General features: G+C 38.0%; 1 protein-coding gene and 1 pseudogene across 10 annotated transcripts in view; both read right to left on the bottom strand.

Moving 5' to 3' along the window:
- The window catches only part of BCL2L13 (BCL2 like 13), a 96,316-nt gene that overhangs the window by 14,776 nt on the left and 57,848 nt on the right, over positions 1 to 23,692 (bottom strand). For 2 of the 10 annotated variants that reach the window (XM_039250008.1, XM_039250010.1), the window contains one exon: positions 9,675 to 9,756. The exons of 7 other annotated variants lie outside the window; for them this stretch is intronic. In XM_039250008.1, coding sequence (XP_039105939.1) covers positions 9,719 to 9,756 — 38 coding nt within the window. In that variant the 3' untranslated portion in view covers positions 9,675 to 9,718. Of the gene's footprint in view, positions 1 to 9,674; positions 9,757 to 23,692 lie in introns of those variants that run through there. One more of the 10 variants, XM_039250006.1, reaches the window with a different exon arrangement.
- On the bottom strand, positions 16,775 to 18,390 carry LOC120243767 (annotated as a pseudogene).

Raw genomic sequence — 23,692 nt, 5'->3', positions numbered from 1 at the left:
TAGCAGCACTCTCAACAATAGCCAAATCATGGAAAGAGCCTAAGTGTCCATCAACTGACCAATGGATCAAGAAGATGTGGTTTATCTATACCATGGAATACTACATGGCAATGAGAAAGAATGAAATCTGGCCATGTGTAGCAACCTGGATGGAACTTGAGGGTGTTATGCTGAGCGAAGTAAGTCAGGCAGAAAAGGACAGATACCATATGTGTGCACATATAGGTGGATTAGGAGGAACTTAATGGAGGACCATTGGGGAGAAGAAGGGGGAAAAATAGTGGGGGAAAAGGAGGGAGGCAAACCATGGGAGACTCTTGAATGCTGTGAACAAACTGAGGGCTGATGGGGGTGGGGGAGAGGGGAAGGGGAATGATGGGCATGGAGGAGGGCACTTGTGGGGATGAGCACTGGGTGTTATATGGAAACCAACTTGACAATAAATTATTAAAAAAATAAAATAAAACCTTTTTTTTAAGTTTTACTTATTTTGTGTGAGAGAGAGAGGACAGGGAGGGAGAGGGGCAGAGAGTGAGGGAGAGAGAGAATCCCAAGCAGGCTCTGTACTGTCAATGCAGAGTCTGAAGCAGGGCTCGAACTCATGAACTGTGAGATCATAACCTGAGCCACAATCGAGTCAGATGCTTAATTGATTGAGCCACCTAGCAGCCCCCTCATTTTTTTTTTTTTTTAATGTTTATTTTTGAGAGGGAGAGAGCAAGCAGGAGCAGGGAGGGGCAGAGAGACCAGGGCAGAGGATCCAAAGCAGGCTCTGTGCTGACAAGAAAGAGTCCAATGCAGGGCTTGAACTCAAGAACTGGGAGATCGTGAACTGAGCCAAAGTCAGATTCTTAACTGAGCCATCCAGGTGACCCTTAAAATTAAAATCTTAAAAAAAAAAAGAAAGAGAAAGCAACAGGGCTGGATCTTAAAGAACTAAAAGACCAAAGATAACTATAGATAACCAAAGAACTAAAAGACCATAAATAAAAACATAGCACCAAGAAATATCATAGTATATTCAGGCCACTACTAGCTATTCATTATTCCAAAGCATAAGACAAGGAGTAAAAAAAGATGATGGTTGGGGGGCCTACCTGGCTCAGTCAGAAAAGTGTACCACTCTTGATTTCAGAGTCATGAGTTCAAGCCCCACGTTGGGTATAGAGATTACTAGAAAAGAATAAATTTTCCTGTAAAGTTGCATTTAACCTACCTCTTTGCCAGAACATAACTTTAATTAGTCATGCAAATCCTCTAATAGTTATTACAAAGGGATTTCTCTGTCACATAATTTTCTTTATTAAATTTTTTTTTAATGTTTATTTATTTTGAAAGAGAGTGTGTGAAAAAGTGCAGGGAGGAGCAGAGAGAGAGGGAGAGAGAGAATCCCAAGCAGGCTCTGTGCTGTCAGGCTAGAGCCCAACACAGGGCTTGATTCCACAAACCACGAGATCATGACCTGAGCTGAAACTAAGAGTTAGACACACTTAAATGAATGAGCCACCCATGTGCTCTACCACATGATTTATATACTCAAAAATTTATCTGTTTATTAAATCAGCTCTTCAAGGAGTTACATTTTGTGAAAACCAGAAATAAAGGTTCATATAAAGAATAATTTTATAAGGAGGGAAAAAGGTAGTAAAGAAGAGTAGTAATAGTATAAAGTAACACGAAGTTCATAATTGTCCCTATTGACTTTAGTACACTTGTTTAATTTATTTGCTTTCTCAAAATCTCCAAATGAGAAACTAAATATGGTTCAGCAGCTTTATAATCCTCAACCATTAAACCCTGCAAAGTAGCTTAAAAGAAGGATAATGAGGCATTGCTTAAGATTAAATTTTTTTTCCTCACTATTGAAACTCAACATTTATGGGGCGTCTGGGTGCCTCAGGCAGTTAAGCATCTGACTTTGGCTCAGGTCATGATCTCACGGTTCGTGGGTTCAAGCCCCGCATTGGGCTCTGTGCTGACAGCTCAGAGCCTGGAGCCTGCTTTGGATTCTGTATCTCCCTCTCTCTGACCCTCTCCTGCTCATGCTGTCTCTCTCTCTCAAAAATAAATTAAAAACATTAAAAAAAAAAAAAAAAGAAACAACATTTTAAAACTGGGTACTTGGTGGGCGCCTGGGTGGCTCAGTCGGTTAAGCGTCCGACTTCAGCTCAGGTCACGATCTCATGGTTCGTGAGTTCAAGCCCCGTGTCGGGCTCTGTGCTGACAGCTCAGAGCCTGGAGCCTGTTTCAGATTCTGTGTCTCACTCTGTCTCTGCTCCTCTCCTGCTCACGCTGTCTCTCCCTCTCTCTCTCTCTGTCTCTCAGAAATAAATAAAACATTAAAAAAAAAAAAAAAAAAAAACAAAAAAAAAAAAAACTGGGTACTTGGAGCACCTGGGTGGCTTAGTCAGTTAAGCATCCGACTCTTGATTTCAGCTCAGGTCATGATCTCACGGTTCACTGAGGTGGAGCCCCATGTCAGGCTCTAAGCTGAGAGCAGGGAGCCAGCTTCTTGGGATTCTCTCTCTCTGCTCCACCCCAGCTTACACTCTCACTCTCTCTCTCAAAATAAATAAATAAAACTTAAAAAAAAAAAAAAAAAAAAAACTAAAGTGGGTTTTTTTTGTTAAGTGAGGAGGAAAAAACTGGAAAAGAAAGTTAACAGAATCATGCCACTGAATGAACCAGTCACAGTGCATCACCGCAGGTAGCAAGTAAAACCACCCAAAGAAATTGCATTTCAAAGTTATGCAAAATAGTGAAAGAACATCAGTTACTCCACCACTAATAACCTACAACAATGTATTCTTGTTCGCCTTTCAAGGACATTTTCAAATTTTCATCTAAAAACCTCAAAAAGTGTTTCTAACCAACCTTACCTCCCAACTGAGTTATTAGAAGATAAGGAATGTAATTTCTCATGTTGTTTATTCTTAGTCTTGGAATCACATCTGCTCTCATTCTGTTCACACTCTACAAGTTTTGTAATCTGTTTTCAGGCCACTTCAAAAGACGTACAGTACAGCTGGATTCACAGAGCAGCCTTACAATTACAGAGCTCTTCAAACAGAAGGGTTATTCAAGGGTCAGAGCAGTCCTAAGTGTTCAGTGATAAAATTCCCAACAAGTTACTTATCTGTACTTCCCAAAACAGAAACTCTCATAGCAAGAACTGATTAAAAAAGGAAAAAGCCAAAACAAAAACAAAAGAACCATAATACAAAAGGTAAAAATTTTAATCCTCAGAAAGGAGACCTTTGCTAATTTTTCTTTAGGGCTATAAGCCAAAACAAATGAAATGGGAATTTCAAAAATCCCATCATGAAGAAATAAGGGAAAAGGTAACAAATTGAAATAGAATTTACTGTAAAGTGACATTTGCTTTATTTTTAACAGCTCAAAGTGAACAAAAGAGTTAAGAACACTCTGTGTTCCCTTGATCATTAAGTCTGTCAAATTACAACTTTGGAATAATATAGATTTAATTCAGATTTAATTGCCTTTTTTTCCCTTGCTGTCATGGCCTTCCCTACCTTATAACTTATTTCTGTAGTTGGAACATATTTTAATGAACATTCACCAAAAATCTTGTGCTCTTATGTAAGAAGCATTAATGAAAGAATAGATGACCACTGACACTTTTACTCCTGGGGCCAATTCATATATAGCAAAATATAAAAATAGAGGCCTCTCTTTTAACAACAACTGTTATTAGTGAAGAGCAGGCTTTCAGTAAAAGATAAAGGACTTCTCTGGATAATACTTTATGTAAAATTTAGTGCACTGGAGAGAATAACATCTACAAGTAGTAACAGAACCATTCCAACAATCTAAAATCATTTTTAGCACAAAATACTTATATTGTTGGAAATATCTTTCTAGTCCCATTGATAAAAAAAGAGCAACTTCAAGTGCTCAAAAACATAAAACTAATTTGAACCAACTATCAGAGTTTATTTTTTTTATTAAAAAATACTTTTTTAAATTTTTTATTTTTGAGAGCAAGAGAGAGCACGAGCTGGGGAGATATAGAATCTGAAGCGGGCTCCAGGCTCTGAGCTGTCAGCAGAGACCCCAATGTGGGGCTCAAACCAACAGACTGGGAGATCATGACCTGAGTCGAAGTTGGACGCTTAACCGGCTGAGCCACCCAGGTGCCCCTATCAGAGTTTAAATGTGCACAAATAATAGAAAACTGTAACTTGAAAAAAAAAATAGATGAAGCCCAGCAAGATTAAGTAACCTGCCCCAAGGTCTCTTAGCCTGCAGGAAGAACTGGATGTCAATAACAATAGGTAACCCTTATGTAACTCTTACCATGTACCCTCCGGAAGATTTTACATATATTAATCTATTTAAACCTCATAACTCTGTGAGGTAAGCCTTATTATTATTTCTATTTTACAGACAAGAAAAATGAATTAACAGAAGAGGATAAGTCAAAGTCATGGAACTAGAATTAAGCTCAAGCAATTTACCTCCAGGAACCATGCTTTTATCAACTACTTTACCCTAACTCTTAGGCTGAAGTCCCTTGATTACTATACAGGTGTTTGTCGTCCCTGAGTTTAAAGCAAGAAGCAAATACAAAAGGTTATTCTTGGAATTTTCTTCATGCAAGTACACAAAACCCTTCAAATAAAACCTAAGCAAGTAAACCCTTCAGATAAAAAGGGAAAGAGAGAAGAAACTGAAATATGGAGATAAGGGGAATATTTTTAAATAAATGTAAGATGAAATATAAATGTAATTGGTTTTGGTGGTAGGAACAAAATAAAATCAGCTTGCAGATTATTCAAAGAAACATTTTAAAAAATGTGCGGGAACTGCTTTATTCTGCCTATATTAACTGCATTTTGCTTCATATCCCCCCCCCCCCCCCCGCTTTGGTTCACATCAGTTACAAATTATTCTGCCACTTCAAGCAGTATTTTACCCTCAGGGTCATAACTGCTGATAAACTGAGATCCTTACAGATTTAACTTTTTCATCTGAAAATGCTTTGGCAGAATTCTACTCCCTTGTAAACTCATCTAAGGACTCACCTCCCCTAAGATGTACCCAATAAGCCTTTATCCTTATTTCTTGGCCATCATATAATATCTATTTCTCAAGTATTCCCCTTAAAAAATAATAACAGATAATTGCTCTTCTAACATTCAGTCAAACAGGATACTGAAAGTCTCTTAGATCACAATAAATCTAAAATAAGAAAATGGAAAATGTGAAAGAAATTCCAGAGAAGTAATTTTCCACCTAATAGGATGACTAAGACCCACAAAATACACATTTTGGAGCACAGTGCAGTAAATGCTCACACTCACATATAAAACACAGACTTCATGAAACAATACTTACCCTCGTTACACTAAAATCATCTCAGCTGCAAAACCCACTTATTGATTTTAGATCACAAACTGTGTCACCTCCCACAGTATGAAAACTCTGTTCTAACAAATTCTTACCTAGAAGTCCCCTAAAAGATAGTCTTCAAATATCCTTGATTAAAAACAAAAACACTTTTTTGTGGTTTTCTATTCTTAAAATAGAAACGAGAAGCTTTAAGTCAAAGAGAAAAAAGACAAAATTAAATTTTATTAAAACTACTTAAATATTAAATATTATGGTAGACATCAGATGACATTTTCACCAATAATCTTTTATGTAATTTAAAACTAAACCTTTCATAATAAATATTTAGTTTAGTACATGACATAGGAGAAAATAAAAGAGAAGCCTTACCACAGAGGATTTGTACTGCCCTTTTCAGGAGACAGACTTACTTGTAATGTAGCAGCACAATCCCAGGAAATTAAAGACAGTGAGAAAGAGGAGGGAGGGAACAAGGATGAGTCAGGGAGAATTGTAATATGCCAACTAATCCATGCCCTACATGCGCTGCAGGGCAATTAAAAGTCAGAATCAAAACGCAAAGGAATCGTCAGATTCAGGAAGAGGAAAAAAATACACACTCTTAAAGACATATCTAAAAACTACATTTGTAAAAATGTAACATTTTCACAAAACACTTTTATATCATTATTTCTGTGAGATAGAGAGCTATTCTTTCCATTTTGTAATTGATAAAACTGAAGCTCAGAGAAGTTAAATGAATTCACCCCAAAACAAAGGCTAATATTTGGCAGAGTTGGGGCCACAAATTAATCCTGCGATTTCCAATCCTGTAAACTCACCACTCTTTGGCAGGTAAAAAAAGAAAATAAAAAGCCCTTTCTTGTAATACTAATACCAACATAAACAGTAATAAAAAATTATAATCCAGTTTAACTCTGAAAAGCTAACTACTAATTACAGTTAAGATGTGTGTTTCTAATTGAAATTATATTTCTAACTGCACCCCAATTAATCACCCCCTCCTTATATCTCTGAATGTACCTACCTCATAGCACATAACATGCTACATGTGGCTACTGACATTTATATCCCCTCAATCAGCTCTGAGCTCAAAAGTAGGACCTATATTTTATTTAACTTTTGTATACTTAGCATCTAGCATCATGCCTACCATAACATGCCATCAAGGAAGGTTACTGCACATTGAAAATTAATCTCTGAAGGGCTTATAAAGCATTATAGAAATTAACTTATGATTGCTTTAGAAACTAGAGTTTATTATTATACTGAAGAATATTCAGGGAAATGATTCATCTAAGGCCATGCAATTAGACGGTAATAAACACTAGTAGGCCATTCTCCTTCTCAAGGAAAACCAAGAGAAAGAACACAAACTGGTAATACCTACAAGTATTGCTCCACTGAACAGGAGCCCCAGCTTCTATTCCACACAGACATTTCAAAGGAATTGTGGAAATGTTTCACCCTCACATGATGGTGAATATCAGTAATTAGGAAAGATCAGAAGTAGACTGAGAATTTTCACATCTATTATACAGAAACTGTAACTATATGACTTATGTTCCAGTCTGAGGAATAATGCCCATGGATAAAATAACTGAAAACAAAATGATATAGATCCTCAGCTTGATGTCATTTTAACTTCTGGTTTCTGGCAGGCAAGTAAGAAGGCTGGAAGTTGCTATTCCACCCTAACAACAAGTAAAAAAGCTGAACAAATGGAGAAATTTGTGACTCTGCTTAGATCTGTAAGAGAACTGAGGTCACAGAGCAAATGGATGGGAGTGACCAACTGGCAATAAGGGAAACAAACTGGAGCTGTTTAATTGCTGGAGGCTCAGTGTAGACAAAACTGAGAGAGAAAACTTCAGAGGGACTTTCAGTTTCCGGTTCTATAAGTTGCTTAGAAGTCACCATTCCACCCTGACAAGTAAAAAGTTGAACAAACTGAAAAATCCACAACTATTCGAGGATCTGTAAGATAGAGAGGTAATGGCACAAGGCAAACTACTGCTCCCAAGACGGAACAGACACACAGAAGAACATGGGGAGTCACAGCTTACCAGACTGGGAATCGCGCAGGGGATGAGCACTGAGGTAGGCAAACCTGAACTATAATTGATGAGGCTCAGTGTGGCCAACATAGAGTTAAAACTTCCAGGAGGTCAACCAGGTGCTCTCAATAAATACCAAAGAAAAATCTCCTCATGCTTCTGGAAGAATGAACCATTTTGAAATACCTCAGGGCACTCTGTTTTGCCCTCAACAGAAACTAGTTAATCAGAACCTAAACAACATATGGGTAGAGAAATACCCAACTCCAGCCCACACTAGCCATCTCATCCCACCTAATGGGGGAAGAAAAAACTGAGAAACATTTGTGAAGTTCACAGTACAGAGGCCATAGGCTCAGTAAAAAGACTGACCTAATCATAGTACTATAAAAATAAATCCTTCACCTTTCCCCTAAGGCCTCTTTACGGCAGTTCCTTTTACTGAGTATACCATTTCCAGCTATCAAGAAAAAATTACAAGGCATACCAAAAGGCAAAACACAACTTGAAGAGATGGAGCAAGCATTAGAACCAGACATTGGAAATATTGAAATTAACACACCTAGAATTTAAAGTAATTATGATTCATAAGCTAAGGACTCAGGGGGGCACCTGGGTGGCTCAGTCGATTAAGCATCCGACTCTTGGTTTTGGCTCAGGTCGTCATCTCACGGTTTGTGGGTTTCAGCCCCATGTCTGGCTCTGTGCTGGTAACATGGAGCCTGCTTGGGATTCTCTCTCTGTCCTTCTCTCTCTGTTCCTCCCTTGCTCTCTCTCTCTCAAGAATAAATAAATAAAAACTCTTTAAAAATTAAAAAAAAAATAAGCTAAGGACTCTCATGGATAAAGGAGACAGCATATAAGAAGAGATGGGCAATGTAAGCAGAAAGAAATAAGAAACCATGAGATCAAAAGATTTGTAATGGAAATGAATACTTTGATGGGCTTATCATTAGACTAGACATGGATAAGGAAAGAATCTCTGAACTTGACGATATGTAGCAACATGGATGGAACTTGAGGGTGTTATGCTGAGTGAAATAAGTCAGGCAGAGGACAGATACAGTATGTTTGCACATATAGGAGGAACTTAACGGAGGACCATGGGGGAGAAGAAGGGGAAAATAGTGGGGGAGAGGGAGGGAGGCAAACCATGAGAGACTCTTGAATGCTGAGAACAAACTGAGGGCTCATGGGGGTGGGGGAGAGGGGAAGGGGGGTGATGGGGATGGAGGAAGGCACTTGTGGGGATGAGCACTGGGTGTTATATGGAAACCAACTTGACAATAAACTATTTAAAAAAATAAAAGAAAAAGAAAAAGAAACATCCAAAACTGAAAAACAAAGACAAGACTGGGAAAAAAACCCCAGGATATCCAAGGACTGTGGCACAACTATAAAAAGTATAACATATACATAATTAGAATATAAAAGGGAGAAGAAAGAGAGAAAGGAACAGAAGAAGGAAAAAAAAAAGAACAGAAGAAATATTTAAAACAATGTCTGAGAGCTTCTTCAAATTAATGTCAGACACCAAACACAGATTCAGGAAGCTCACAGAACATCAAGTAGAATAAATGTCCAAAAACCAAACCAAACCAAACCAAAACACCCTACATCTAGGCATATAATTTTCAAACTACAAAAAATAAAAATCAAAGATAAAAAATCTTAAGGCAAGCCAGAGTTAAAAACATCTTACCTGTAGAGGAACAAAGATAAGAATCATATGGAACTTCCCCTCAGAAACCATGCAAGCAAGAACAGAGTGGGCTAAATTATTTAAAGTGTTGGGAGGGAAAAAAAACCTCACCAATGTAGAATTCTGTACATGTAAAATTACCCCTCAAAAATGAAGAACAAGCAAAAATCTCAGACAAGCAAAAGCTGAGGAAATGTGCTGTTAGTAGACTTGCCTTGGAAGCAAAGTTGAAAGAGGCTTATTAGAGAGAAGGAAAATAATATGTCAGAAATGTGGATCTCCATTGAGAAAGAAAGAGCATCAAAGAAGGAATAAGTGAAGGTAAAATAAAAATTTTTACTTTTCTTATTCTTAATTGATATACCTGAAAATAATTTGTTTAAAATAATAATAGCAACTCAATCATGTATGCTTACATATACAGCATATATATGCACATACACATATACATACATACGCATGCTTATATAAGTGAAATAAATGACATCGATGATACAGAGATGAGAGGAAATAAGATTATTTTGTTATGATAAGGTACTCACATTACTCATGAAGCAGCACAGTGTTATTTGAAAGTGAACTTGGCCTAGTTGTAAATGTATATTGCAAACTCTGGGGCAAGCACTAAAAAAAGTAAAAAGAGAAATGTAATGGATATGTTAAGAAAGGAAAGAAAATGGAATCATACAACGTGCTCAATTAAAACCACAACAGGCAAAGAAAGAGTGAAAGACAAAAACGGGAACAAAGAATAAGGGCAACAAGTAGAAAACAGTAACAAATATGCTAGACATTAATCCAATTATATCAGTAATTACTTCGAACTTCAACAGTCCAAATACACCAATTAAAAGACAGAGCTTGTCAGACTGGATCAAAAAACAAGACCCAACTATATGTTTTTTACAAGAAACTCTAAATATAAGGACACATACATAGTAAACGTAAATGGATGGAGAAAAATATACTATACTAACCACTAACCAAAAGAAAGTAGGGGCGCCTGGATGACTCAGTAGGTAGAGTATGTGACTCTTGATCTTGGGGTTGTAAATTTGCACCTCATGTTGGATAGAGAGATTACTGAAGAAATAAAGTCTTTAAAAAAAGAGGGGGAGTATGAATTTCAAACAGAGCAGACTTCAGACAGAAAAGTTATCAGGAATAAAGGGGGTTATTACATAATGAGAAAGGGGTTAAACCTCCAAAAAGACATAATTATATTTAATGTGTATACATCTAACAACAGAGTGTCAAACTATAGGAGGCTAAAACTAATAGAACTGCAAGAAGTAAATTAATCTACTACTATAATTGGAGACTTTGACACTCTTCCATTAGAAATAGTCAGAAAAGTCACAAATAACAGTTATATTTAGCAATTGGATATAATGGGCATCTATAAACTACTTCATCCAATACTAGCAGAATATACATTCTTCCCAAGCTCACATGGAATACTCACGTAGACCATTCTGGGACATGAAACACATCTTTACAAATCAAAAGGAACAGAAATCATACAATGTCTGCTCTCAGGACCATAATGGAGTACAACAAAATACAGTAACAAAAATACCTGGAAAATCCTAAAACCTTGGTTTTATATATATATACTTCTGGGTCAGAGAATAAATCTCCATAGAAATTTAAAAATATCTGAACTAAATGAAAATGAAAACACAACTTAAACTTTGTATGAGGCAGTAAGACCAATACTTAGAGAGAAATTTATAGCATTAAATATTAAATGCATATATTAGAAAAGAAGAAAGATCCAAAATCAATCATCTAAGCTTCCAACATAGGAAACCAGATAAGTAAGAGAAGATTAAGTCCAAGGTAAATGGAAAAAAATAGTAAAAATTAAGAGCAGAAATCAATGAAATTGAAATAGGAAATTGAGAAAATCAATAAAACCAAAAGCTTATTCTTTGAAAAGATCAATAAATTCAGTAAGAAAACAAAAGAGAAGACACAAATTACTAATATCAGAGATGAAAAATGGGACATCACTACAGATCCCTCAGACATTAAAAAAATAATAAAGGAATGCTGTGCTCCAGAACAATAAATTTGATAACCTGAACGAAATGGACCAATTCTATAAAAGACGTAAACTGTCAAAACTCACACAATAAAAATCTGGCATTACACTAATTCTAAAATCAGACAGACATTATAAGAAACCTAAAGACCAATATCGCTCATGAACATTGATGTAAAATCTTCAACAAATTAGCAAATAGAACCCAACAATGTACAAAAAGAATTATATGCCATGACCAAATGGGATTTATCCCAGCTATACAAGGTTGTGTCAACATTCAAAAATCAGTTAATGTAATCCATCACATCAACAGGCTATAGAACAAAAACAAGAATGACAAGATCATGTCAACAGATGAAAAAAGCATCTGACAAAATCTAACATCCAACATGCTAAAATTTTCAGTAAATTAGGAGAGAGGGGAACTTCAACTTGACAAAGAATATCTATAAAAAACCTACTGCTAACATGTTTAATGGTTAGAAACTATAAAGTTTCCCATTTAGATGAAGAACAAGGCAAGGATGTCATCTCTCACCATTGCTTTTCAACAGTGTACTGGATGTCCCAGCTAATGCGCTTAGGCAAGGAAATAAAGTATACAGATTGGGAAGGAATTGTTAAAAAGAAGAGAACAGACCTCAAATGGATTTACTTGCGCTAACCCCATGTTACCAACCAAGACTTAATACCTAACCTAAGTACAATTTCGACCTTCTTCAAGAATACGATCTTAACCAGTCTACAATTCCCTAGTCAGCACTAGTGAGGTAATTCACCCAACAGACTCCTTTTACCTCCCTAAAAAAGGTGACCTTGCCTGAAATAATCCTTTCCTTTGTTTATGACTTCCTTATCCCACCTCCTTTCTGCCTTTAAAAGCCTTTTGTTGGGGCACCTGGATGGCTCAGTCAGTTGAGCCTCCAACTCTAGATTTCAGCTCAGGTCATTATCTCACGGTCAGTCACTGAGATCTAGCCCCACACTGGGCTCTGGGTTGGGCATGGAGCCTGCCTAAGCATCTCTCCCTTCCTCTCCCCCTCGGTCCTTTCCCCACTTGTGTGCACACTCTAAATAAGTACATAAATACATAGTTTTTTTTATTTGCTAGAAGGGATGCTGCCTGATTCATGAATCACTGAATAAAGCCAATTAGATCATCAAATTTACTGCGTCGAATTTTTGTTATTTTATAGAAAAAATAAAACTGTCTTGTTCGCAGAGGACATGATCATCTATGTAATGAAAATCTGAAAGAAGCGATAAAAATACTAAAACTAATAAGCAATAATAGCAAGGTTGTAGAATACAAGGTTAATATACAAAAGTCAACTACTTTCCTATATACTAGCAATGAACAAATAGAAATTGAAATTAGAGACCTTATACTATTTACATGAACACACCCCCAAAACAAAATGTTTAGGTTTAACAAAATAGGTACAAGATCTATGAGGGAAACTATAAAACTCTGATGAAAAAAAATTAAAAAAAAAAAAAACTAAAGAAATGAAGATATTCCATGTTCATGGATATACAGACTCAATATGGTTAAAATATCAGTTCTTCCCAACTAGATCTATGATTCAATAGTAATCTCAACCAAACTCTCCGCATATATTGACATACTAATTCTTAAGTTTACACAGAGCGGCGAAAGACCAAGAATAGCCTATACAATATTGAAGAACAAAGCTGGAAGACTGGCACCACCTGACTTGAAGACTTACTATAAAGCTAGAGTAATCAAGACAGAATGGTATTGGTGAAAGAACAAAGATCAATGGAACAGAATAGAGAACCCAGAAACAGACCCACATAAATACAGTCACTGATTTTTTTTTTTTGAGAGACAGAGAGAGCACATGTGCAGGGGAGGGGCGGAGAAAGAGAGAGAGAGAGAGAGAGAGAATCCTAAGTGGGCTCAACATTCAGCATGGAACCCAATGTGGGGCTTGATCCCACACCCTGGGATCATGACCTGAGCGGAAATCAAGAGTTGGATGCTCAACAGACTGAGCCACCCAGGTGCCCCATACAGTCAAATGATCTTTGAGAAAGGAGCAAAGGCAATACAGTGGAGAAAAAATAGTCTTTTCAAACAGTGCTGCTGGAACAACTAGACATGCACATGCACAGAAATTAACGTAACAGACTTTACATCCTTTAAAAAATTAATCCAAAATGGGTCACAGGCCTGAATGTAAAACACAAAACTATAAAATTCCTGGAAAATAACACAAGAGAAAACCTAGATAACCTTGGCCTTGGTGATGACTTTTTAGATACAACACTAAGACACAGTCAATGAAAGAATGGCTGATAAGCTGGACTTTATTAAATTTAAAATGTCGGTCTATTAAAGGCAATGCTGAGAGAATGAAAAGACAAGCCACAGACTGGGAAAAAACAATTTCATTAAAAAAAAAATTTTTTTTTTAGAGAGAGCACTGTCCAAGCTGGAAAGGCACAGAATGAGGGAGACAGAGCAGGTTCTGTGCTGACAGCAGAGAGCCCGATGCAGTGCTCGAACTCACAAACTGTGAGATCATGACCTGACCCAAAGTCAGATGCTTAACTAACTGAGCCACCCACACACCCCTGGGGGAACAATTTCAAAAAACATCTGATAAAGGACTATTGCCCAAAAAATACAAAGAACGCTTTATAAAAAAATCCAAGTTAGTTAACATATAGGGTAATATGTTTTCAGGAATATAATTTAGTGATTCATCACTTACATATAACACCCAGTGCTCATCCCAACAAGTGCCCTCCTTAATGCCCATCACCCATTTAGCCCATCCCCTCACCCAACACCCTGCCAGCAACCCTCAATTTGTTCTCTGTATTTAAGAGTGTCTTATAGTTTGTCTCCCTCTGTGTTTTTATCTTATTTTTGCTTCCCTTCCCCTATGATCATGTTTTGTTTCTTAAATTTCACACATTAGTGAAATCATGATATTTGACTTTCTCTGACTGAGTTATTCCACTTAGCACAATAAACTCCATTTCTACCCACATTGTTGCAAATGGCAAGATTTCATTTGTTTAGACTGCTAAGTAATATTCTGTTGTATAGATATACATACCATGTCTTCTTTATCCACTCATTGGCTGACATTTGGGCTCTTTCCATACTTTGGCTATTGCTGATAGTGTTGCCATAAACACTGGGGTGCATGTGCCCCTTCGAATCAGCATTTTTGTAACCTTTGTATAAATACCTAGTAGGGCAATTGCTGGGTCATAGGGTAGTTCTATTTTTAATTTTTTGAGGAACGTCCATACTGTTTTCCAGAGTGGTTACACCAGTTTCCATTCCCACCAGTAGTGCAAAAAAGGTTCTTCTTTCTCCACATCCTCACCAACATCTGTGGTTGTCTGAGTTGTTAATTTTAGCCATTCTGACAGGTATGAGGTGGTATCTTATTGTGATTTTGATTTGTATTTCCCTGATGATGAGTGATGTTGAGCATCTTTCCATGTGTCTGTTAGCCATCTGGATGTCTTCTTTGAAAAAATGTCTATTCATGTCTTTTGCCCATTTCTTCACTGGAGTATTTGTTTTTTGAGTGTTGAGTTTGAAAAGTTGTTTGTAGATTTTGGATACTAACCCTTTATCTGATTTGTCATTTGCCAACATCTATCATTCTGTCAGTTGCCTTTTAGTTTGGTGATTGTTTCCTTTGCTGTGCAGAAGTTTTTTACCTTGATGAGGTCCCGATAGTTCATTTTGCTTTTGTTTCCCTTGCCTCTGGAGATATGTCAAGTAAGAAATTGCTGGGGCCACGGTCAAAGAAGTTGTCTGTTTTCTCCTCTAGGATTTTAATGGCTTCCTGTCTTGTGTATAGGTCTTTAATCCATTTTGAGTTTATTTTTGTGCATGGTGTAAGAAAGCGGTCTTTCTTCTGCATGTCACTGTCCATTTCTCCCAACACCATTTGCTGAAGAGACTTTCTTCCATTGGATATGTTGCAGGGCTCGAACCCACAAACTGTGAGATCATGACCTGAGCCAAAGTCAGATGCTTAACTGACTGAGCCACCCAGGGGCCCTGTTTTTTTTTTTTTTTTTTCTTATTTAAGAGTTCTTTGTCTCCACTAAAAGGGAGAACTACCGACCAATTTCCCTGATGAACATGGATGCAAAAATTCTCAACAAGATACTCGCAAACAATAATACGTTAAAAGAATTAGATCCAACAATACATTAAAAGAATTATTCGCCACAATCAAGTGAGATTTGTTGCTGGGATGTAGGGCTGGTTCAATATCTGCAAATCAATCAATGTGATACATCACATTAATAAAAGAAAGGATAAGAACCACAGGATCCACTTAATAGATGCAGAAAATCCATTTGACAAAATACAGCATCTTTTCTTGATTAAAAACTCTCAACAAAGTAGGGATAGAAGGACTATACCTCAAGATCATAAAGGCTATATATATGAAAGACCCACAACTAATGGCATCCTCAGTGGGGATGCTTTCCCCCCTAAGGTCAGGAACACAACAGGGATGTCCACTCTCACCACTGGTATTCAACACAGTGTTAGAAGTCCTTAGCCTCAACAATCAGACAACAAAAAGAAATTAAAGGCATCTGGATCGGCAAGGAGGAAGTCAAATTTTCACTCTTCACAGATGGCATGATACTCTATGTGGAAAGCCCAAACAACTCTACCAAAAAAATTCCAGAACTGATGTATGAATTCAGCAAATTCACAGGATATAAAATCAATGTACAAGAAGTGGTTGCATTTCTATACACCAATAATGAAGCAACAGAAAGAGAAATCAAGGAATTGTTCCCATTTGCAATTGCACCAAAACTCGTAAGATACCTCAGAATAAACCTAACCAAAGAGGTGAAAAACCTAGATACTGAAAATTACAGAAAGCTTATGAAAGAAATCAAAGACACAAAAATATGGAAAAACATTCCATGCTCATGGATTGGAAGAAAAAATATTGTTAAAATGTCAGTACTACCCAAAGCAATCTACATATTCAATGTAATCCCTATCAAAATAACACCAGTATTCTTCACAGAGCTAGAACAGACATTCCTAAAATTTGTATGGTACCAGAAAGGACCCTGAATAGCCAGAGTAATGTTGAACAAGAAAACCAAAGCTGGAGGCATCACAATTCTAGATTTCAAGCTGTATTACAAAGCTATAATCATCAAGGTAGTATGGTACTGGCACAAAAACACTCAGATCAATGGAATAGAATAGAGAACCCCTGAAATGGACCCACAAATGTATGACCAGCTAATCTTAGACAAAGCAGGAAAGAATATGGAGGGATACCTGAGTGGCTCTGTCGGCTGAGTATCTGACTTTGGCTCAGGTCATGATCATACAGTTTGTGGGTTTGAGCCCCATGTTGGGCTCTGTGCTGACAGCTCAGAGCCTGGAGCCTGCTTCAGATCTGTGTCTCCCTCTCTCTGCTGCTCCCCCACTCACGCTCTGTCTCTCGCTCTCTCTCCAAAATAAACATTAAAAAAAACAAACCTGATTTTCTTCTCATTAAACTTTTGTTTTAATGGGTCTCAAAACTCTGTGGTCAAGATTTCTGGTCAAGTTGTTTCCATTAAAAAGTACTGATTTCAAAAACTAGTAACTTAAAACTGCTACACACACAGAAAAACCAAATGGTCCACAAAACATTCTTCTTTCCTTCTGAAGGTTTTATGATGCATTGTTATCATTAGCCACTCTTTTACTATTAAACTTAAATGCCCAACTGACACAGTTCTGAGACCGTCTTCCACCAGTGGTTGAGACTGGGGTGGCAGGCATTGGGGATAATATTCATTTAGCCATCTGAGCTTTCTGGGCAGACTTGGTGACTTGCCAGCTCCAGCTGCCTTCTTGTCCACTGCTTTGGTGACACTCACAACCATCTCATGTCACGAATAACAAAATGGCCCAGGGTAGGATAGTCAGAGAAGCTGTCAAGACACATAGGATTGCCAGGAACCATATCAATGATGACAGCATCGCCAGATTTCAAGTACTTGGGGCCATCATCCAGCTTTTTTCCAGAACAATGATCAGTCTTCTCCTTCAGCTCAGTGAACTTGCAGGCAATGTGAGATGTGTGACCATCCAGCACAGGTACATACCCAGCGCTGATCTGGCCTGGACGGTTCAGGATAATCACCTGAGCTATGAAGCCAGATGCTTACATTGGTGCATCATTTTTGCTGTCACCAGCCACACTGTCACGATGTACATCCTTGACAGATATGTTCTTGACACTGAAGCCCACAGTGTCCCCAGGAAGAGCCTCACTCAAAGCTTCATGGTGCATTTCAACAGACTTTACTTCAGTTGTAACACTGGAGCAAAAGTGACTATCATGCCTGATTTAAGAACACCAGTTTCCACTCGGCCCATAGGGACAATACCAATACTACCAATTCTGTAGACATCCTGGAGGGGCAGACGTAAGGACTTGCCAATTAGATGTGTTGGTGGCAGAATGCAATCCAGAGCTTCAAGCAGTGTGGTTCCACTCTCATTGCCATCTTTATGAGTGACTTTCCATCCCTTGAACCACGGCATGTTAGCACTTGCCTCCAGCATGTTGCCACCATCCCAACCAAAACTTGGCACAAATGCTACTGTGTTGGGGCTGTAGCCAATTTTAATGTAGGTGCTGACTTCCTTAACAATTTCCTCATGTCTCTCCTGCCTGTAGGGTGGCTCAGTGGAATCCATTTTGTTAACACCAACAAGAAGCTGTTTTACACCCAGTGTATGTAAGCTAGAAGGTCATGCTCAAAGGTCTTCTCATTCTTGGAGATACCTACTTCAAATTTGACAACACCAGCAGCAATAATCAGGACAGCACAGTCAGCCTGAGATGTGCCTATAATCATATTTTTGATAAAGTCTCTGTGTCCTGGGGCATAAATGATGGTCACATAGGACTTGCTGGTCTCAAATTTCCAAAAGGAGATATCAATGGTGATACCATATTCATGGTCAGCTTTCAGTTGATCCAAGACCTAGGCATACTTGAAGGAGCCCTTTCCCACATGAGGAACCTCCTTCTCAAATTTTTCTAAAGTTCTTTTGTCAATCCCACCACATACATAGATCAGATGACCAGTAAGTGGTAGACTTGCCTGAATCTACATGTCCAATGATGATAATGTTGATGCGAGTCTTTTGCTTTCCCATTTTGGTTTAGGTTAGTGGTGGTTTTCATGACACCTGTGTTCCGGTGGCAAAACCATTGCAAAAAAAGCCAACCTGATTTTAAAAATGGGCCAAGCACCTTAACAGACATACCAAGAAGATATACAAATGGCAAATAAGCATATGAATAGATGCTTCACATCATATGTCATCACGGAAATGCAAATTAAACTAATGAGATATGGGGGTGCCTGTGTGGCTCAGTTGGTTAAGCATCCAACTTTAGCTGGGGTCATGATCTCAGTTTGTGAGTTGGAGCCCCGTGTCGGGCTCTGTGCTGACGGCGTGGAGCCTGAAGCCTAGTTCAGATTTTGTCTCCCTCTCTCTCTGCCCCTCCCCTGCTTATATTCTAATTCACTCTCCCTCAAAAATAAACATTTTTTAAAAAAGTATCAGACTCTTGGCTTTAGGTCAGATCATGATCTTATGTTTCGTGAGACTGAGCCCCGCATCAACCCCCACTGGGCATGGAGCCTGCTTAGGATTTTCTCTCTCCCTCTGCCCTTTCTCTGCTCACACATGTTCATTTTCTCTCAAAAAAAAAAAAAAAAAGTTTAAAGCTTATTTCCACATAAAAACCTGCACACGAATGTTTGTAGCAACTTTATTCATAATTGCTAAAACTTGGAAAAAACGGAGATCTCCCTCAGTAGGTGAATGGGTAAATAAACATCCAAAAGAGTGCTAAAAATTGTGCTAAAAAGAAATGAGCTATCAAGCCATAAGACATGGAGGAAACTTAAATGCACATTACTAAGTGAAAGAAGCCAGACTGAAAAGGCTACACACTGCATGGTCTCAACTACCTGACATTCTGGAAAAGGAAAAACTATGGAGACAATAAACGATCAGTGGTTGCCAGGTGGGAGGGAAGGTCAAACAAGTGGAACACAGGATTTTTAGAATAGTGAAAGTATTCTGTATATAATACTATAGGGGCAGATACATGTCATTATGTTTAAAATATTTTTAAAGTTTATTTTTTTGAGAGAGAGAGAGAGAGAGCACAAACAGGAGAGGGGCAGAGAGAGAACGAAACACAGAATCTGAAGCAGGCTCCAGGCTTTGAGCTGTCAGCACAGAGCTCGACACGGAGCTCAAACTCATAAACCGTGAGATGGTGACCCGAGCTGCAGTCAGATGCCTAACCAGCTAAGCCACCCAGGCACCCCAGATATATGTCATTATAAATCTGTCCAAATTATGGAATATACACCAAGTAAAATGCAATATAAAACTATGGTGTCTGGGTGACAATGATGTGTCCATGGAGGTTCATTAGTTGTAACAAATGTATGACTCTGATGGGAGATGTTGATAATGGGGAAGGTTATGCATGCATACAGGCAGGTAGTATATGAGAAATCTCTGTAACTTCTGCTCAATATTTCTGTGAACCTAGAATTGCTTTACAATATATTTAAAAAAATTCAGGACACCTGGGTGGCTCAGTCAGTTAAGCATCTGATTTTGGCTCAGGTCATAATCTCACAGTTCGTGAGTTTGAGCACCGCGTTGCACTCTATGCTGACAGCTCAGAGCCTGGAGCCTGGAGCCTGCTTTGGATTCTGTGTCTCCCTCTCTCTCTCTGCCTCTCCCCTGTTCATGCTCTGTCTCTCTCTATCACTCTCTCTTCTCTCTCTCAAAAATAAACATTAAAAATTTTTTTTAAAGTTCAAACCAGTCATATTACTTCTAAACCTCAATAAAGTACTCTTCTCAATACCAGTACAATGGAAAAATCATCTCAAATATATTGTCAAAAATAATCACAAAACATAAATCATAGAAAAAAATTACCTGCGGACCTGCAAAAGGCATTTATCCTAGCCACTTCTTTTTATAACTCAGAGAACAAAATATTACTTTCCTCTCTGCAAATCTATAAGCCCAAAGCCTAACATATTATAGCTGCCATCACCTCCTCCTTTCCTATAGGGTTTTAAAACTAGTTCCACTTTGAGAGCTAGGTAGTTTGTTTTACCCTGATGTTATGTTCAAGTGGCTGAAGACAAACACATTACCCATGGAAATCATATTACAGACTTTATATACCTGACACGCATGTAGACAATGACCATAATTGTCAATGACCTCTAGAAGAATGACCATAATGGTTTTAAGACCTGTCAATGTAATGTTTAACACAAAGTACTTTAATGATGATTCATGTTGACACTTTGTATCAGAGGATACATTTTCATCAATTAGCCAAAAAAGCAATCTCTCGGTTTTAAACATACACAAAAACAGAGCGTTTAGACATAACAATGTGAAATATAGATTGGGCATTCAAATTTAGAGATTAGAAACACATTTAAAATTTTTTAATATTAACAACTATTCATATTCTTGCTTTTTCTTTAGCACACACATTTCAGTTAAATAAAATACCTTCTCTGTAATAAATTATAATAACCAACATGCTTTGATATACTACATCATAATAAAATTAAAATGGAAAAGGGAATGAATAACATCCCTGTATTTTGTTTCTTCCCTTCTTGTAAAGCACCGTATAGGTGAGGAAGATTCCTAGGTGGAGCTACCCATGAACAGCGTCAATGGCAATAATGACAATGAGGAAAATGGGGGGCTGGCTTATGTACTTTCCTCATCCTCTATCTACAGTGGAGATAGAAAGGAGATTCTTTTGAATGCACAAATGCACAACATGAATTAGGGCAGAGCAGTTTAAGAGGAAGTCGTTACTAAAAAAAAAACAAAAACAAAAACAACAACACACAAACAAAAAACCAAAAAAACGGAGTGAGGAACACCTGACTGGCTCAGTCTGTTAAGCATCTGACTTTGGCTCAAGTCATGATCTCACAGTTCATGAGTTTGAGCCTCGTATCGGGCTCTGTGCTGTCAGCTCAGAGCCTGGAGCCCGCTTCAGATTCTGTGTCTCCCTCTCTCTCTGCCCCTCCCCCACTCATGCTAGGTCTCTCTCTGTCTCAAAAATGAATAAACATTAAATCAATTATTTATTTAAAAAAAAAAGAGGACATTGTTACTGTGACAGCCCTTCCCCCTAAGAAGATGAGCAGACTTTATGTTTGAAGTAGAAATGCACAGCAGCAGAGACCACAGCTCTCAGTCAGAAGATAGAAAAGAAAAAGACAGAAGCAAAGTACAGACTATATGTATAACTGACCCAGTAGGCCTGAAACTATTCCCCTGGGGCATTAGTTCCACTTCAGGTGCTCTCTGTTTCAAGCATGAGGAAAAGAGAAGCCAGGAAGAAGGGGAGTGTTTTCTCTGCAGACTCTACATTCCATCGCTCTTCCTTCCTCATGTTTTGGCTTTGAAGTTAGGCATCTATACTTTTTATTTTTTATTTAAAAAATTAACATGTTTTATTTATTTCTGAGAGAGAGAGAGACAGCGTGAGCAGGGGAGGGTCAGAGAGAGAGGGAGATACAGAATCTGAAACAGGCTCCAGGCTCTGAGGTAGCTGTCAGCACAGAGCCCCCACGTGCGGCTGGAACCCAGGAACCGTGAGATCATGACCTGAGCCAAAGTCAGATGCTTTAACTACTGAGCCACCCAGGCACCCCATCTATATTGAAAATAACTGAGCATACCTTCTGCCAGCCCCTACTGAGGAAAAGAAAAGCCCCTTGAAAGCCCCTGTGAAGTGGTGTATTATCATAGTAATTTACTTGAACTTGAGACCATGATAAGCATGACCCAAATTACCACCCTATTTTCACATATCCAAGTTTCAGTAACTCTCAAATCCAGTATTTCATTCAAACTCTGTTAAGGCATTTTACTAACCTCATTCCCTCTTTGGCCTACAGTCATTTTAGAATTTCCTAGCAGTTGGCTGCAGTTTAGAAATTTGCAAGGGCTTCCGTTCCCACAAATGCCACCAACAGATTATAATTTTGGCAACAATGCTATGGTCTCCTTTTATTACCCCCAGACTAAGACCTGCATCATTCAGGGTATAAATTTTATTCTTGCAATGTAACTACCACCTCTTTCTTAAAACGAAATCAGGTTAGTAAATGATATAAATGCTTTGTTATTTTGTTTTGTTTTTCAAGACAAAGGCAAGCTTCTCTAAGTCTGAATTTATAGTTGTTAAAAAAGAAAAGAGGAGCACCTGGCTGGCTCAGTCAGTAGAGAGTATAAAACTCTTAATCTTGGGGTTGTGGGTTCAAGCCCCACGTTGGGCCTAGAACTTACTTAAAAAAACAAAACCAACACCAAAAAACAAACAAGATACATACACACAAATATCCTGGGCAATGAAAAAATATTTTAATCCAAAAACTAAGAAGAAATTAAGATACAATAATAAAAATGAAAAGGGAGATACAACTCCATACATTGTAAAGATTAAAAGAAAGGATTTTTTTTAAAAGAAAGCCAAACTGCCACACATAGCACCTCATTCAGATGTGAATGAGGTAGAAGCCTGACTACCATACTTCTATAAATGGACCTTAAGAGCCTGTTTGGAGGCTCTATCAGGGTTGCGTAGCCACTCCTACAGCTTTGACAAAAGAACGGTACTCCTCGATCAGGGAAGATCATCCTCTTAACACAGTACGCAGCCTCAGGAGATGCACAGGGAGCAGTGAGGGAGGAAGGGGACGCCAGCCTAGCCAGTTAGATAGCTGAATCAGCCCTGGTGATCAATAGGGTGACAGATTTTGCAGCCAGATTGCCTTCCCATCCAAAAGAGAGGATATTTTTGAGACATTCAGAAATCTGAACGCTGGGGGACCTGGGTGGCTCAGTTAGTTTAGCATTCAACTCTCAATCTTGGCTCAGGTCATGATCTCATGGTTTGTGGGATCGAACTCCACGGTATTAGCACACAGCCAGCTTGGGATTCCCTATCCTTCTCTCTCTGCCCCTCCCCTGCCTGTGTGTACTCACCCTCTCTCTTTCTCTCAAATAAACTTAAAAAAAAAAAAAAAAAGTGAATGCCAACAGGATATTGAAGAAATCATTTTTAATTTTTTTGATGTGATAATTAATGGTAGTGTGATTAAAAAGAAAGTATTTGCTTTTTAGAGATATATACTGAAAAAAAGTTTATTTCGCTATACTTAAAATACAGTGCTGTATTAAAGTGTATATAGTACAGTGATTCAATTCTATATATTCCTCAGTGCTCATGATAAGTGTACTCTTAATCCTCTTTACTATTTCACCTATCCCCCCTCCTACTTCCCTACAAACTGAAATTGTTATAGATAAAAGTATATGATGTCTGGACTTTGTTTAAAATAATATTAAGAAAAGACATGACTAAGATGTGAATAAAGCAT

This window comes from Hyaena hyaena, unplaced genomic scaffold, assembly GCF_003009895.1.
Source record: "Hyaena hyaena isolate Hyena2069 unplaced genomic scaffold, ASM300989v1 scaffold_368, whole genome shotgun sequence".
NCBI lineage: Eukaryota > Metazoa > Chordata > Mammalia > Carnivora > Hyaenidae > Hyaena > Hyaena hyaena.
The sequence above is the reverse complement of the archived record's forward strand: the minus strand, read 5'-3'. Positions and strand labels throughout refer to the sequence as shown.